Genomic DNA, 15,896 nt, shown 5'->3' with positions numbered 1-15,896 from the left:
TTATTTTTGAATATCAATACAGAGATGAAGATGATTTATACTTTTATAAAATAATTATAAAATACTAAACGCGTAACTAGAATGTTCTGTGAAATAGAAAATTTCTTAAAAATCATAAACGTTTAATCATACAATCGTTTTATAATGAACCACACACATTCGAAATTAATGACAATTCTATTTAATAAAATGTGTAAGATTAATATAAGAATTTTTCAAATATGCAAACAAAAAAGTATATGCAGTTTCATAAATATATGTCAATACTTCATGGAATTGTATTAATACAGTAAAATAAGTAAAAAATGTCATATGAATATATTATCCGAATTTACCTTAGTTTTAAGTTACAGATGATTCAAAATTTCCAAGTGGTCACTTCTGGCTCCAACACAAACTACTGTATGTTTTAATTTTATATGATGTTTTCAAATAATGTCCATCAGCATGAAGCACACATAATTACGTTCAGTCAGTGTCTTATCATCTTGAATAATATTAGCGGCAATTAGTAATATTCTGAAATTGACAAAATAGTTTTCAATACTTATGCTGAAATGAACTTCGTGCAACTCATGTATGGCCGTATAAATGGAAATTAACTGAAAGCACGTCGATTATACAAAGAAAACTCCCTGGAAAGTAGAATTCCAAATCATAGAATATTTTTATCCATTCATAGGAATGGTCGGAGCAAGGACGGGCACTTCAAATGTTTTCTTTAATTGTCTATAACTCGAAAACTAAGGTATATTAGACATATATTCATACGACCATTTTTTAAGTATTTTGTGTGTAGATATATCTCCAAAAGTATTGACATGAATTTTTGAAAAACTTTGTATATTAATAAATATATACATATAACAAAAAAGAAAAAAAAAGTTTTCATACGATCGATTGAAAAATGCTTGTTTTTATTCCAGATACGATCCACCTGATAAAAGAATAATTACTTTCTTGCTACATATCAAAAAAATTGATGCTGTATTTTAATCTTCTCTGTATTAGTATAGCAGTAACTACTATTGCACCTTCATTAAAAGCTTTAATTTGATAGTGACAAATAAAATTTATCTCTTTTAAAACTGATATATGACATATTTGTTACGTTGCTAATTCATAGATTTGACGTTCATTAATTTGTTTGATCATAAATTTTTCAAGATTGTGATTAACAATAATTACAATATTAAACAAAAAAAAAAAGATAATAAATCTGTCAATCATAATATTATCAATCTTTCTTCTAACTTAATCTATAAAAATAAAATTTTACAAAAATCTTTTCTACAAATTTTCACATGTTTTAGTCTCACTTAAATTGTATAGATTGTTTCAATCTAAATGAACTTTAATTATTGTGTTTTTGTACGGCGTTCGTCCATAATGTTTTCCAGTTTTCTAACAACTGTCGTTGACTTTTTTATTGGAGAGGGCCCGCCATCTGTCATTTCTACGTCAGTAGTATCATCTGATAAAAGTCGTTTGTTGACACTTTTTTTTGCGCTTATAGAAATCATCATTTTATTAATAGCTTCTAAATCCTAAAAGAAAAACAATCTATAATAACAATTTATAATAATAAAACTAATCTATAATAATTTTTTATTTTAGATTAGACTTATATATATCGATAGTATATTTTTAAGAAAATATACCTTAGCTGGACTGCGACTAAAACAATAACTTAATTGTGGCGCAGGTGATGCATTCATTGCTTTTATATCAAGTGTACGTGTTAAAATACTGTCTGTAACACGTCTCACTGGAGAATTAGTGCACACTTTACTTTTAGGTAATGGACTTAATGTAAGAGTTTGAGTACTTCCACGAGCCAATCCTAATTTATTAGCAACTTCTTTAACTTGTGGCACATAAACTGTATTATAAAATTTAATTAAATCTCCACGTCTCTCAGTCCCATAATCTTGTGATGTTCCTGCCATATTTGTTGGTGTTGGAGGTGCCACATTTGCTTCTTCATCCATTTTAATTTCGTTACTTCCTGATGCTTCAGTGTGTGCTTTTATTTCTTGTGGTCCTTTGCAAATAAGTACTGACCTATATATATGAGACTCTGCTTGTGGTTGTAAACGATAACATCGCATGATTTCGGTAAAAGAATTTTTCTCCATTTTAACTAATTTACATATCACATAAACTGCACACATAAGAATTTGATCCAAATGTCGATCTCTCATTAACTCTGTACGTTCCTTTATCGAATACTCAAATATTGTCCATATTTTTTTCTGTAAATCTATGTCTGTAATATCTAAGGAGTTGCAAAGGTCCTGCATACGTACACATGCGAGATTATAGAATTTTCTAAAAAATAACGCGACAGAACCAGTTTTTTTTGGTTTTCCAGCTTCCTTAGTAATTGATGAGCTTTGTGATAAATTAATAGTTGTTTGTGGAGTAGATGTTTTTGGTACTGTAAGTTGATCAGGTAATGTTAAAAGTATTCGTGAATTACCATCAATTACAACTTTTGAAGATACACGTAAAACACTTTGTCCGGTAGTTCTAGTATCAGGAAATAAACGCTTTTTAGCTATACCAGATGCCGTTATTGGTGATTGGAATCTGAAATAATTATATAAATATATTTAAAATACACAAGTATTCGGTAATTCACTCTATTTATATACAAATGGATAGAAACAAAAACAACAACAAATATACAATTATAAAAAAGTACCTATCGGATGCAGAAGAAATTGGACTTTGTGGTACATCATTATGTCCACTACGATCAACAGTAATTCTTTTTAATATTGGCTGCCCCGTATTATTTTGGTCTATTATTTCTAGTGTACCAGGTAAAGAAACGTCTTCACAACTAGGTACTTCACCAATGGTAGATTCAATCGCTTGCCATAATGGACTATTCTTTTTCCAAGCTAATGCTTCTAATATTCTTTCTTCTGTTTGACTTAAATGCTTTACAACATCACGCGGTAATTGTTCTTCTGCTCGTACTATTATTTCTATAACCTTATAGAAATAGTAAGCTTCTAAATCCAAGGCCTTTAATATCCATGGAAACACCTTATCATTACTTTTATATGAGTAAATAACTATCTCTAAGCAGCACGCGAACAAACATCGTATAAATCTTTCATTCATAAGTAAATTCTAAAATAAATATATAAAATAGTGTTAATACATTATACTACAATCATAGTTTATAATTTTTATAAATATATTTGTGATACTTACCGTAATATCATAATTAGGCTTTTTATGTTTTTCATCGTTAATAATCATCTCTAAAAATTTGTAAAAAAGAGTTTGTCCTAAACAAAGACGTTTCCTTCCAAAATCTAGAGTCGAGTTTTCGTTAGTATCTGAACTTTTGGTGTAATTGGCACAAAATTGTTCTCCTATCTCTTTTACTTTCGTTGTTACAAATGTTTTAACATCTTGCGTGCAATTATTGAATATTTGTAATAAAGTTGCGCTTGGCGAAGACTGACCAGCTAACATAGCTTGAAGGCGTATTACACTTTGAGTAGCTGTAAAAACTGGAGTTGCGCTTGATACATCCTTTGGTTTGAGATATTTGCGACCTGTTAGTGGAGTAGGAGGAGCTAAATGTTGCATTTGCTGTAAAAATTAAAATATAATTATTTAATTATAATAATCGTAAATAGTCTCCGATATGACATTTAATTCTAATTTAAATGAAACTATTGTAAACTTACTCCTGCATAATGATCTCGTCTTGACTGAAACTGATCATGAACATCGCTACTACTACTACCCTGTGCAGGTGAACCAATATTATCACTAGCATCTTGACCTGTAAATGAATTCATTTATTTAGATATTCTTATATATCTTAATATATTTATAAGATAAGATTTAAATTAATTTGCTTGACCATTTTTATAATTTATGAAAAAAATGGCAAAGCAATTTTAATAATAAATGTATAAATTAAGAAGGTAAGTCTATAACTATATAATTAATTACTTTCTATATACATACATGCATATTCTATCCTATATATGTAAAGAGTCCTGTAAATAATGATACAAGCGAGCAGGGAGAGTAAAATAATAAAATCCGTTGAGCTGAAACTGTATCAAGTGTATGCGGTAATTGACAAATTTTCTAACCTATTTTTCTTAAAAACAAAGCTTTATATGAACAAATTTTATTCTACATTATCGCTTTAATTTTTCATGTAGAATCACTCCCAGTTCGCTTGTATTACCCCTGTTACAGGACACCCCGTATATATTTATACATATATATTTTGTTTCATATATTAAATATATCATTTTTCAACAGTAATAAAAAAAATAGAAATAGAAATGTACCATAAAAATTGATTTCCAATGGAATATCAGGAATAGTAAAAGAAAGTTATAAACCTACCTTTTATAGGCATAGGTTTTGCAAATTTAGTACGACAAACAATATCTCCTCCAACTATTTCCAAGCTTGATATCCCGCCTAGTCTCACTCTCCTCCATTCAGCTGCAAACCACAGCCAAGGCAAAGCAGACACAAATCGGTTAACCGCAAGAAATGAAAATTATTTAAAGATAAGATAAAAATAGACAGTTAATGACAATCTCTTTAAATTGAATGTAATGGTAAAAAAAAACAAAGAAATGTGATGATTTTAAATGATATTCAATGTTTCAATGAAATAAAAAAATAAAAGATGAATTAAATAGTACATATTAATGTGTGAGTGTTATTTAACAAAGTAACATCAATTATGAGTTTAAATAAAAAATGTTAAACGGGTTGGCATGCTTTAACATACTATAGTATGAGCTGCATAAGCATTGTAATGAAAAAAAAAAATTAATAACAACAAAAAAGAAACAGAAAGTACATGCGAAAGCTAAATTATATATGCTATATATAAATATATGTGTTAAAATTAAATATTTAATAAGCATTAAACAAATTTAGAGAATTTTTACCTAGAAATATTCTTTCGTCAAAGTCTCCAACGCTCAACACATATTGCTCATATGCTTTATTAACAGCTTTACTATTTCCATCAAAATTTGAAGCTTCTAAAATACCAGAAAAATTAGACTGTTCTCCACGAAGGATTCTCTCATTAAATAACTTATTAATATGATTCTTCAAGTGATATTCTTTGATACATTTTGCTTCAACGGCAACAGCTTCATGACGCTCGCATAATAAATTAATAATACAATTTGGATTTTGCGGTGGTATATAATTTTCATCATTGAAATTTCCTGGCAAACCTGTAAAAAGTAGTACATTTTATTAAAAAAATATTAATTGAGTTTATAATGAAATAAATACAAATAAAACTTTATCTTACCAGGAAAATTAGGATTTAGAAGATCTTTCCTATTTGCCATTAAAGCATTGGCATATATAAGGTCACAACAAGCCAAAAGTAAATGATAAGAATTAACTAAATCATCAGATATGTCGGGAAATGCTCCTTTTATACAAATAAATAATGTCCAACAAAATTCAAATACTCTTGATGGTGTACAAGGAAATGATTTATTTCTTCTCGATCTAGATGGTCTTGAAATGTCATCGGATGGATCTTTAAATATGTCAGTAAAAATTGGCTGATACTTTTTAAAAATAACCATAGAAACTGAAAAGTTTCCTTCTAGTTTATCAATCTTTTCCCTGAAATCTTGTGGCATGCTAGCCATGTCTGCCCAAGATTTACTTTTTGTAAAGAACTGTATCAATGGTAGATTGCATAATTGTAAAAGACGAGTTAAAGATACACCATTTCCTTCTACATTGCTACCTGTTCTTCCAACGGTAGGTGTAGAAGATTTTCTGCATGCAACATATAAGGCGCATCCTATCCAATGAAGTTGATCACCCTAAAAATATGACAATTATTAATTAAATACATATATCATTTATGCCACAAACCTATTTATATAATATAGATAACTTAAATAACATTAATTGTATTAAATGAACTAATAAGTGAATTAATATTTGTATAAAAATATTTAATAGAAATAAAATAACATATATGATGAAAAATAGAATGTCATTGTATCATCAGGTTTGACATAACTTGGAATGAAAATAAAATAAATTTACTTAGCTTTATTATTTTATAAAATAGAAAAAATATATATTGTTTATTTTTTTGTTCCATTTTAATTAGATTAATGTTAAAATTACCTCCAAGGTATAATTTTGTCGAATAGTTTCGTATGATCTCCAAGCTTCAGAAGCAGCAGTTGCATCCATATTTAATTTCTGACATAAATCTTGATGCCTACTATAAGTCGAGTCCTCCATATCTTCCGATTCTCCCATTTTTCACGTTGAATATTACGAACAATGGCTTTAAAATAATATGGACAAATAAAACACAACTGTCGGTTATCTACGCCATACGAGAATGGTCCTACTAAAGCTGTTACTTGGCGGGAAACTACACGAGCGCCGCCATATTGCCATGTTGGCGGGAAACGTAGAGAGGCAATTAAGAGAAAAAAATTCTCAAGGATGAAATTACGTAGCTTATAATAAATAATCATAAGATTCAAAATATTCATTAGAATCTAAAATTAATACATTTTTATTTTCTGTTCTTTATTTCATTAAATCAATTTTTGATTGAACGAGAAAGAAAGATTTTCGTTAGCTAACTAAAGAAGACATTTACTTTTCGTGTGTATTTACATATAATGCGTTTGATTATTAGATAGAGAAAGACAAATTATAAGATTAATATAGATTTTTGTATGTGTGATATTATTTACGCATGCGCGTTGTACGAATTTTTTCTGCTAACTTAAGAATTAATATATTTTAATATATGAATAAAAAGAATAAATATTTATTGGAAAATTAACTTTAGTAAAATATTCTTCAGTATTTTATTAATTAGTTCTATCAATATCATTTTAATTAATAATAATGATTGAAGAACTAATCAGAAAGTCCGACAGATCTTTGTAGCGTAACGCGGTAAAAGTTTAAAATCGTTTTACTTGTCAATTGTACTCGACCAATGAGCATGGTTGTTTCATATACGATAGGTTATTTTTTGATAACCTACTGGTATATGGTTTAATGAACAAAAGTTTTGCCGGGAAAAAGTTCAGCTATATGCGTAAGTAGAATGTATATAACCTATTAAAATTATTTAAGTTTTGTGTAATCCATAACGATTTCTTTGTTGTTTTACAGCTATTTAGAATTGGAAAACAGTAGTTTATACATTATATTACTTATAAACACAATGTCAAGCCCATTAGGTCCGCCTCGTTCCAGTCGAAGCAATGACAGTGGTTCCAATAGAGGTTTTTAAACATAAATATATATATATTAAATAATAATTACATTTTTCATTTCCAAAGCTTATATATATATTACTTTAATGGAAAAATTATTGGGTTTTGTCAGATTTTTCATGTATTATTATTTTACTGCGAATGCTTTTTTTGAACCAAAATATATTCATTAGATATTGTATTACACAGGAACTCCACAAAAAAGACCGAGCAACAATACTGTAGAAACTCCATTACGATGGGGAAATCGTCGTATTCAAGAGACGATTGCTGGATCATCGGAGGCTGGTTCCCAAATTCCTGCATCTTCTCCAATTGCGGCACAACAAAGTCCACTTGCTGCAGGAATGAGCGAAATAGACTTATCATCTCCATTGAATTATGGTACTCCTAGTTCTCTGGGATCTATACGTACTCCACGAAGTGGTGTTAGAGGAACACCTATTCGGCAAAGAACAGATATTAGAACAGATAAGCATCTACGTCAGGTTAATTTGTCTGAACCGGTAAATAATAAATATTTATTTAGCAGTAATAATTTAAACAATAAAAATGGAAACATTACTAAAAGAAATATTTTTGGTGTGTTTTTTGGTTCTTATTTAGATTCCTGAAGAAGCAGCTATTCCAGGTACATCGGAAAGTGAAAACACAGGTCCACAGTTAGTAATATGGGGTACAAATGTGGTTGTGAATCGTTGTAAAGAGCAGTTCAAACGTTTTGTGCTTCGCTTTATTGATCCAGAAGCTGAGAATGATGAATTACCAGAAAACATGAACTTATCAGAGCCATTATATTTACAAAAGCTTGAAGAAATTCATACATTAGAAGAACCATATTTGAATATAAATTGTGCTCATTTGGAGGTTTTTGATGAACAATTATATCGACAATTAATATGTTATCCACAAGAAGTCATACCTACTATGGATATGGCAGCTAATGAAATGTTTTTTGAAAAATATCCAGCTGCAGTGTTAGAACACCAGATACAAGTACGGCCTTTTAATGTTACTAGAACTAAAAGTATGCGCTTGCTTAATCCAGAAGATATAGATCAATTAATTACTGTTTCTGGTATGGTGATCAGAACATCTAATATTATGCCAGAGATGAGAGAAGCATTCTTTGAATGTATTATATGTGGATTCTCTACATTGGTAGAAATGGATAGAGGCCGTATAGTAGAACCTACGGCTTGTACAAAATGTAACAATAATTATTGTTTTACATTGATACACAATCGCAGCCACTTCTCTGATAAACAAATGATTAAATTACAAGAATCGCCTGATGATATGCCTGCTGGACACACTCCTCATACTGTTATCATTTTTGCACATAATGATTTAGTTGATGCTGTTTCTCCTGGCGATAGGGTATATGTTACAGGAATATATCGTGCTCAACCATTACGTGTTAACCCAAGACAATCAAATGTACGTGCTGTTTATAAAACACATATTGATGTCGTTCACTTTAGGAAACATGATTCAAAAAGATTATATGATCAACAAGAAGGTAAAGACCATGCATTTCCAGCAGAGAGAATAGAACTTTTACAATTATTATCTCAAAAGGAGGATGTTTATGAGAGATTAGCCAGACATATTGCACCAAGTATTTACGAAAATGAAGACGTGAAGAAAGGTATATTACTTCAACTTTTTGGTGGTACAAAAAAAGGTGAAGGTCTCATCAGAAGGAAACATTTTCGTTCAGAAATTAATATATTACTTTGCGGTGATCCTGGTACCAGCAAATCACAGTTATTACAATTTGTTTACAATTTGGTACCACGTTCACAATACAGTAGTGGAAAAGGTTCTAGTGCTGTTGGTTTAACAGCTTATGTAACCAAGGATCCAGAAAGTAGACAGTTAGTATTACAAACTGGAGCTTTGGTATTAGCAGATAACGGCATTTGTTGTATAGACGAATTCGATAAAATGAATGATAGTACACGTTCTATTTTGCACGAAGTTATGGAGCAGCAGACCTTAAGTATTGCCAAAGCAGGAATCATTTGTCAATTAAATGCAAGAACAAGCATATTAGCTGCTGCAAATCCGTGTGGATCACAATGGAATAAAAATAAAACGGTGAATATATACATATATATATTTATATGCATATGGTACTTATTATATGGACAATACTTAATGAATTTATAATTTTTTTCAGGTCGTCGAGAACGTGATGTTACCTCATACATTAATGTCTCGTTTCGATTTAATCTTTCTTATGTTAGATCCTCAAAGCGAAGTGTTCGATAGAAAATTAGCACGCCATTTGGTATCTCTTTATTATAAAACTGAATTAGAGGATGAAGATGAAATCATAGATATGAGTATACTCCGTGATTACATTGCATATGCTAAAGAACACATTCATCCGACTCTCAATGAAGAAAGTCAACAGAGATTGATTCAAGCTTATGTTGATATGAGGAGAGTAGGTAGTGGCCGTGGACAAATTACTGCTTATCCGAGACAATTAGAATCTTTGATACGATTATCTGAAGCTCATGCAAAAATACGATTCAGCAATGTTGTAGAAATTGAAGATGTAGAAGAAGCATGGAGGTTAAAATTAAAAATTAATCAATTTACTATATTGAAAATATATTATACAATAAATAATTATCAAATAAAATGTTATATTTCTGAATAGATTACATCGTGAAGCCTTAAAACAATCAGCTATTGATCCTTTAAGCGGTAAGATTGACATCAGTATTTTAACTACTGGAATTTCTTCAGCAGCCAGAAAACGAAGATTTGAATTAAACGAGGCTCTTAAGAAATTGATTCAATCGAAAAATAAAACATCTATGCTTAATTATCAGAAAGTTTTTACTGAAATTAGAGGATCATCTGACCTGGTAAATATATTATATTTTATTAGATTACTTCTCTTGTATCACATTTTTATATGTATTATATGATATATTTTTTATGTATTAATTTTTAGTTGGTGACACGCGAAATGTTTGAAGATGCTTTGAAAGATTTACAGGAGGACGGAGTTATAATTGTTGTTGGCAAAAATTCAATTCGTATATGTTAATCATTTTTTTAAGGTTCGCCTATTATACGATATTTTTATAATAAATTTCTTTTAAATATTTTTTCGTCATTTTTTGTTAGTAGTTAAACTTTCGTTTACTTTAGACTTTAGATTAGAAACATAAAATAAATGATACAAATAAGAATAGAAATGGCCAGAGCATTAACAATTAAAGCGATATGTTTTTATAATGAAAAAATTATGACAATATTTTCATTGTGCATATAATCTTTAAAATAAAACTAATAAAAAACTAAATAAATACCTACACACTTACTAGTACAATAGATACGTATTAGTTTGATGTAAAAATAATTGCAGTTTTGAAGTACCAAATTTAAAAATGTATGTAGTTTAAATATCAAATAACTGTTGAATGATCAACATTGAATTTTTCTGCAACCTTTCGAGTTTCTTTTTAATAATTCATTGATTGACTTATTACGATCATTTAACATGTTAGAAAAAAATATCTTTGTAGATTGAAGATATGCAAAGTGTACAAAGTTCAAATAACACCGAGAAAATTTAGTAACAAAAAGTAAAAATTACTAAAGTATTCCATTGTACAGAAATATTAACGAATTGAAAATTTCAAGTGTTTCAAAATTTTACTTACGGTATAATTTATTATTATTATTATTATTATTATTATTTAAAGATTGACAAAAAAAGTATTATTAAAGATACGAATTTCTCATTATATGTATTTTGTCAATAAAATTAATCACAATGATTTTTCCAAATTCTATAAATTCGTTTCAGGTGTTAATTAAAAAACTAATTAAACGTTGTTTCCATTCCGTAGAATTTAGCAAGGTAAAACGATAATATTTTTGCATGCATGAAAACAGATGAATTTTAAATTGATCTAAAGATTAATGAAAATTTTTAATCTAATTTAGTCGATTATCGAAATATTTTTCGTTTTTACACCCTTTGAAGTTACACAATTTTAATGATATGTCTTTTGTAATAGAGACTAACTGACAATGAAGTAATCGTGTTAAAGAATTCAACCCCCATCTTGCGAGATATGGAATCTGCTGGAAAAGTGGGATCATCTATCTTGTCGGTTTTTTTATCCGGCGATCTACCGTTCGTTCCAGTTCACTTTTGTCTCTGAAAGGATTTGTAAGTATCTATACGATTATAATATATACATATATATTTATGTATGCTGTAAATCTATCATTATCTCATGTACATATTTTTAATACTTTTTCATTGACATATTCACGACCTTTTTTTTAATATATTGTACAAATATTCATTTAAAAAATTCAATTTTCATAAAAAAATAAAAAACAATTCTCATTTTATAAAATATCTGAAATATATAAGAGAATTAGGTAAAATAATTTGAAAGACAAATAAATGGAAACAATTTATTCGTAAAAATAAACAATAAAATAAACATTTTCGTTATTTTCAGGGTTGAATCGGAGAGGTGGTGTCGTTAAAACAAAACGACCTGTAGAGAGATCTATATATATACACGCGGCGCCCACGTTTCATGCGCGGGCGTCGCGACGGAGGCGTCGTACTACGTAGTTTTGCACTTGCGGTGACCTTGGGAGCACCCACGTATCAGGGAGAGAAAGAGGGGGTAAGGATATTCGTTCATCGACGTTCCCATTCCTTTTTGCCCCTCCCTTACCCTATCATTGAGATACGCGGCTACGTATAACGCTCGTACATACACACACATACACACAGAAGGGGCGCGTGCGCCTACGCATAACACGTAACATACATAGAGACAGGCATATGTATGCATGTACGATTCATCGTTCCTTGGTAAACTCTTTTTATTTCTTTTTTTATTTCTTTATACTTTATTATTGAATAGATGTTACATATATTTATGTAATTATACATATACGTTATTCTAATTGATATTTTCATGATATTAAATAGATACATCTCTCACGATGATTTAATATCAATTGATTATTATCATCCTAAGATGATATTAACGATCTCTCTTCGTTATTAAGCGATATCATTTTCGTCAATATGAAACTAAACGTTAAATTGTGAAAGTGAAATAAAAAATTAACTAAGAATTATCTATCTGATAATATTAAACTTCTATTTAATTTTAACTTCTATTTATATGTAATATATTTTTCTTAGAGCTTTTTATAATCAAGGTACATGAAAAGGTACATGTAATATATATTGCTTTAGATAGAATAGTATATAATACTATGCTATCCCTGTTTAAACAAAGTTACTAACAAATATGATGTTATTTTATCTTCTACACGTATATATATATATATATATTCTTTCATCAGTTTTTTTTGTACAAAAGAATGTATCGGAAGTAAAGAATTTTCTTCGTTTATTTTTAGACAAATTTTGTATATCGTTGTATTCGAATATTTGTCGGAAGGGAAGTTAGAAAATTGAACAGTAAAATAAACATATTCTCTTTTAGAAATCAATTTTATTTCTCTATAGAGAGAGAAAAGGAGGATGAAAGAGTGGGAGAGAAGTGAGTGTACGTCTGATTACGTTTATTGATGCAGCTTCGTGAGAGCTTTCCGTGATTCTGTGTATAGAGATGAAAATACATACACATACACATATAGATGTATATATAAATACACATAGAGGGTTATACCGTACGCGTACAAAAGCTTACCACCACCTGTATGCAATGTCGCGTGCGCGCGCGCGTGTGCCTGTTGGTGGTTGGTGGTAGTAGTGGTTACTGATAAGGGGTGGAGAGGAATATGGAGGAGGACTGACGCGATAGATAGAAAGCAGGGAAAAAGTGTGTTTCACACGACTCGATCGTTAAAGCGGCACACAGCACCCCACCACGTGGTGGCCGTGGTACACGTAAAAGTCCATTCATAAAATTATGTGCCTTAGAATTATTTTTTTAACTTAGTTAGATCCTCTCATTAAAAAGAGATCGTAAGAGGAAGAAATATTTCAATACAGATAACTGTAATATTATAATATTCAAAATTGATGTATACGTTGACGTATCAATTTTTTTTGTAATAACATTAGGAACAACAATTATATTCAGTATTTCTTTTTCTAAAACAAATTTAATATTTATTTATAAATATATATCTGTGTTATTCTTCGAAATAGTTTCCATGATTATTTTCGATGACTTTGATCAATTCTTAGAAACAATTGTCAATACAATGAATTTAATATAAAGATAACGAATTTATTTTTATACTTAATATATGTAATCAATATATATATATGTATATACGCATTGAATATTAGAACGTTAATTTAAAGTCAACAATTAGGATTTAATTAATTTTAAAATGGCAGAGCTATCACGTTGATGAAATTTGATTTATCGAATCAAGTTAGGACATAGTTCGGCGTTTTAAGGGAAAACCGCAACATTCCACAAGAGGCAAATAAAAGTATAACGGCCGAAGCTGCATTGAGCGAAGCTTCCATTCATGATCTTCCGACGCAAGCGCTCTATCGTAAAGCCGCATGGCGAATGGCAAACGTTAAGAGGGGTTAAAGGGGTGTCTTAGTCTTGAATCTCCCACATAATCAAGAAAATTGTAAATTGGTATTCTGTGTTATAAAGTTTCGAACAAGTCAAATGATACCTTTCAGTGTTTAAGAAATTTTTCAAACATTGAAACAATGACAAGTATCAAATAAAAACGATAGTTGAAAAGTATCGGCAAAGGATTGACAAATAATATTGAAATATATCCGGACTTCAATGAACGAACAAAATTAGGAATGAGAGTAATGATGATTTTTGTGTAATATTTTTTATTAGAAGGGAAAAAAAGGACGGCAAAGTTTAAATTTACTGGAACACGAGGAAGAGTTTATGGGATGGGAGAGGAAAAAGGTATCAGTTCGTGGAATCCTTCTCAAGGTTAATACATAAGGGCTAGAAATTAACCGATGCGCGTCAATAGGATAAAAATAAAGTTGATAATATCGATGGATGGAAAAGATAATCGTAGATTCGAATTGCAAAAAAAAAAAAGAGGTTCAAATAATTAAATATCTATATGAAAGTACACATATATTAAAAATGTGAGATATCTCGTAGAAATCTGTTTAATTGAGGCAACTTGTATATGTATCTATGTATATATATATGTATACATAATTAAAATAGTTGAACCTATTCGAAATTGCCGTATGCGAAAATAAATAGAAAGAGAGAGAGAGAGATAAAAATAAAGGAACGAAAGGGATTGCTAGAAATCGGTGGCCTGGTAGAGTGGCGAATACACCACCCCAGTGGGGATGCGGATTAGATATACGCATACACGGAGAAAGAGAGATAGCGATAAAGAAGGGGGTGCGCCTGCGTGGCTCCGATTGGTTGAACGGGACCGTACGTCGAATAGTGGGGGACGCGGGTCTTCAAGCTCATTTAGAAATACTACAGTAGTCGAACTTGAATTTAGTGCGAACGGAAAGCTCGAGGCGCGAGGTTAAACTTGTATTCTTATAAGTACATGTGATTAGAAGAAAAGAAAGGAAGAGAAAGAAAGAAAGAAAGAAAGAAAGTAGAAAAGATAAATTAAGAAAAATATTTCACAAATTTTCATTATCCTCCAGGAACATATTAATCCATTTTATTTTTTTATTTCCTCGATTATTAACTTAATCTCGTTTTGTAGATTAGACAAAAGCACTCCCCCGTTCCCGTGATTCCCCTCTTTCTCGTGATTCGATTATTTAAGCTTGTGTTTAGAAAAGTCCATTCGCATTTGAATGTAAATATTTGTTTATAAGCGTGTAGCACGATAACGTATATATGTATGTATATAAAATCATCGGCTGTTAATGCTGCTCAAGTAAGACGGTGCTCGACATAAGGACGAAACGGTTAGTGTGTCTTATAAAATATATTTTATTTATTTAGAAATATCATATATATTTTATCGATATCAAATTCTTGAAGAATATTAATTTTACAAAATTTTATTTCTAAATTATATAATTATATATGATAATTCTTTATAATAGTTTAATTTAAACGTATGGTAATTGATTTGATGTATAAAAATTCATATATAACTTTAGATAGAAATTTAACAAAGAGAAAGAAAAAAAGGGGCGATAATAATATCGTTTAATTTGTATTACGAACGTTGTTTTTTTTTTGTATCCTAAAATAAAATAGAATTCGTCTAATCGTTACAAATGAATAATCTTAAAAACACGAATTGAAATTGAAACGATTCTTTGTAATTGCAATTTGAATTTGTTTCTCTATATCGCGTCCTTTACAGAGATTTAAAGGGCATTATTTTAATATTTAGATCATTGCTCTCATCGAACGACGAATAGAGATTCGCATGGGAATTAATTCGTTTCTTCAAACGAAATTCAAACTTTTCTGGCGGGTTGGAAACATTCCAAATTTTTCTAATAAACTTAGCCGAGAAGATTAAAGGTAATGAGTGATACATATAAATGATTAGAAAAATGTTATGTTTGAAGATTTGGGAGTAAAATTTTGTATACATTTATATATATATATATATATATATAAAGAT

At 29.6% G+C, this 15,896-nt stretch overlaps 3 protein-coding genes across 6 annotated transcripts in view; 2 read left to right on the top strand and 1 right to left on the bottom strand.

The window, feature by feature from the left end:
* Positions 1–1,225: 1,225 nt before the first annotated feature.
* Positions 1,226–6,438, bottom strand: LOC106785847 (retinoblastoma-like protein 2). Of its 2 annotated transcripts, XM_014746626.1 has the most exons (9): positions 6,175–6,438; positions 5,330–5,861; positions 4,953–5,249; positions 4,393–4,494; positions 3,714–3,811; positions 3,229–3,615; positions 2,708–3,144; positions 1,662–2,592; positions 1,226–1,547 (listed from the first exon to the last, which is right to left on the bottom strand). In XM_014746626.1, exons 1-9 carry the CDS (start codon positions 6,310–6,312, stop codon positions 1,359–1,361), a joined length of 3,111 nt encoding a protein of 1,036 aa, XP_014602112.1. In that variant the 5' UTR covers positions 6,313–6,438; the 3' UTR covers positions 1,226–1,358. The 2 variants fall into 2 exon arrangements, with proteins under 2 accessions (XP_014602112.1, XP_014602113.1); XM_014746627.1 differs by lacking the exon at positions 4,393–4,494.
* Positions 6,439–7,045: 607 nt separating this feature from the next.
* Positions 7,046–12,134, top strand: LOC106785796 (DNA replication licensing factor MCM4). 2 transcript variants are annotated; one of them, XR_001381565.1, is made up of 9 exons: positions 7,046–7,114; positions 7,192–7,304; positions 7,485–7,801; positions 7,902–9,398; positions 9,481–9,881; positions 9,970–10,180; positions 10,270–10,378; positions 11,345–11,499; positions 11,801–12,134. XR_001381565.1 is itself a non-coding variant. In XM_014746523.1 (7 exons), exons 2-7 carry the CDS (start codon positions 7,244–7,246, stop codon positions 10,363–10,365), a joined length of 2,583 nt encoding a protein of 860 aa, XP_014602009.1. In that variant the 5' UTR covers positions 7,046–7,114; positions 7,192–7,243; the 3' UTR covers positions 10,366–10,427. The 2 variants fall into 2 exon arrangements, 1 of the variants encoding a protein (XP_014602009.1); XM_014746523.1 differs by lacking the exons at positions 11,345–11,499; positions 11,801–12,134 and having other exon boundaries at positions 10,270–10,427.
* Positions 12,135–14,727: 2,593 nt separating this feature from the next.
* Positions 14,728–15,896, top strand: part of LOC106785797 (E3 ubiquitin-protein ligase TRIM71-like) — a 6,310-nt gene continuing 5,141 nt past the window's right edge. The window contains exon 1 of one of the 2 annotated variants that reach the window (XM_014746524.1): positions 14,728–15,222. The gene's annotated coding sequence lies outside the window, so the exon portion shown is untranslated. The remainder of the gene's footprint in view (positions 15,223–15,896) is intronic. The other variant, XM_014746525.1, reaches the window with a different exon arrangement.

Source organism: Polistes canadensis, unplaced genomic scaffold (assembly GCF_001313835.1).
Source record: "Polistes canadensis isolate GaletaPanama2010 unplaced genomic scaffold, ASM131383v1 scaffold_57, whole genome shotgun sequence".
Taxonomy (NCBI): Eukaryota; Metazoa; Arthropoda; class Insecta; order Hymenoptera; family Vespidae; genus Polistes; species Polistes canadensis.
This window is presented reverse-complemented; position numbering and strand designations above follow the sequence as displayed.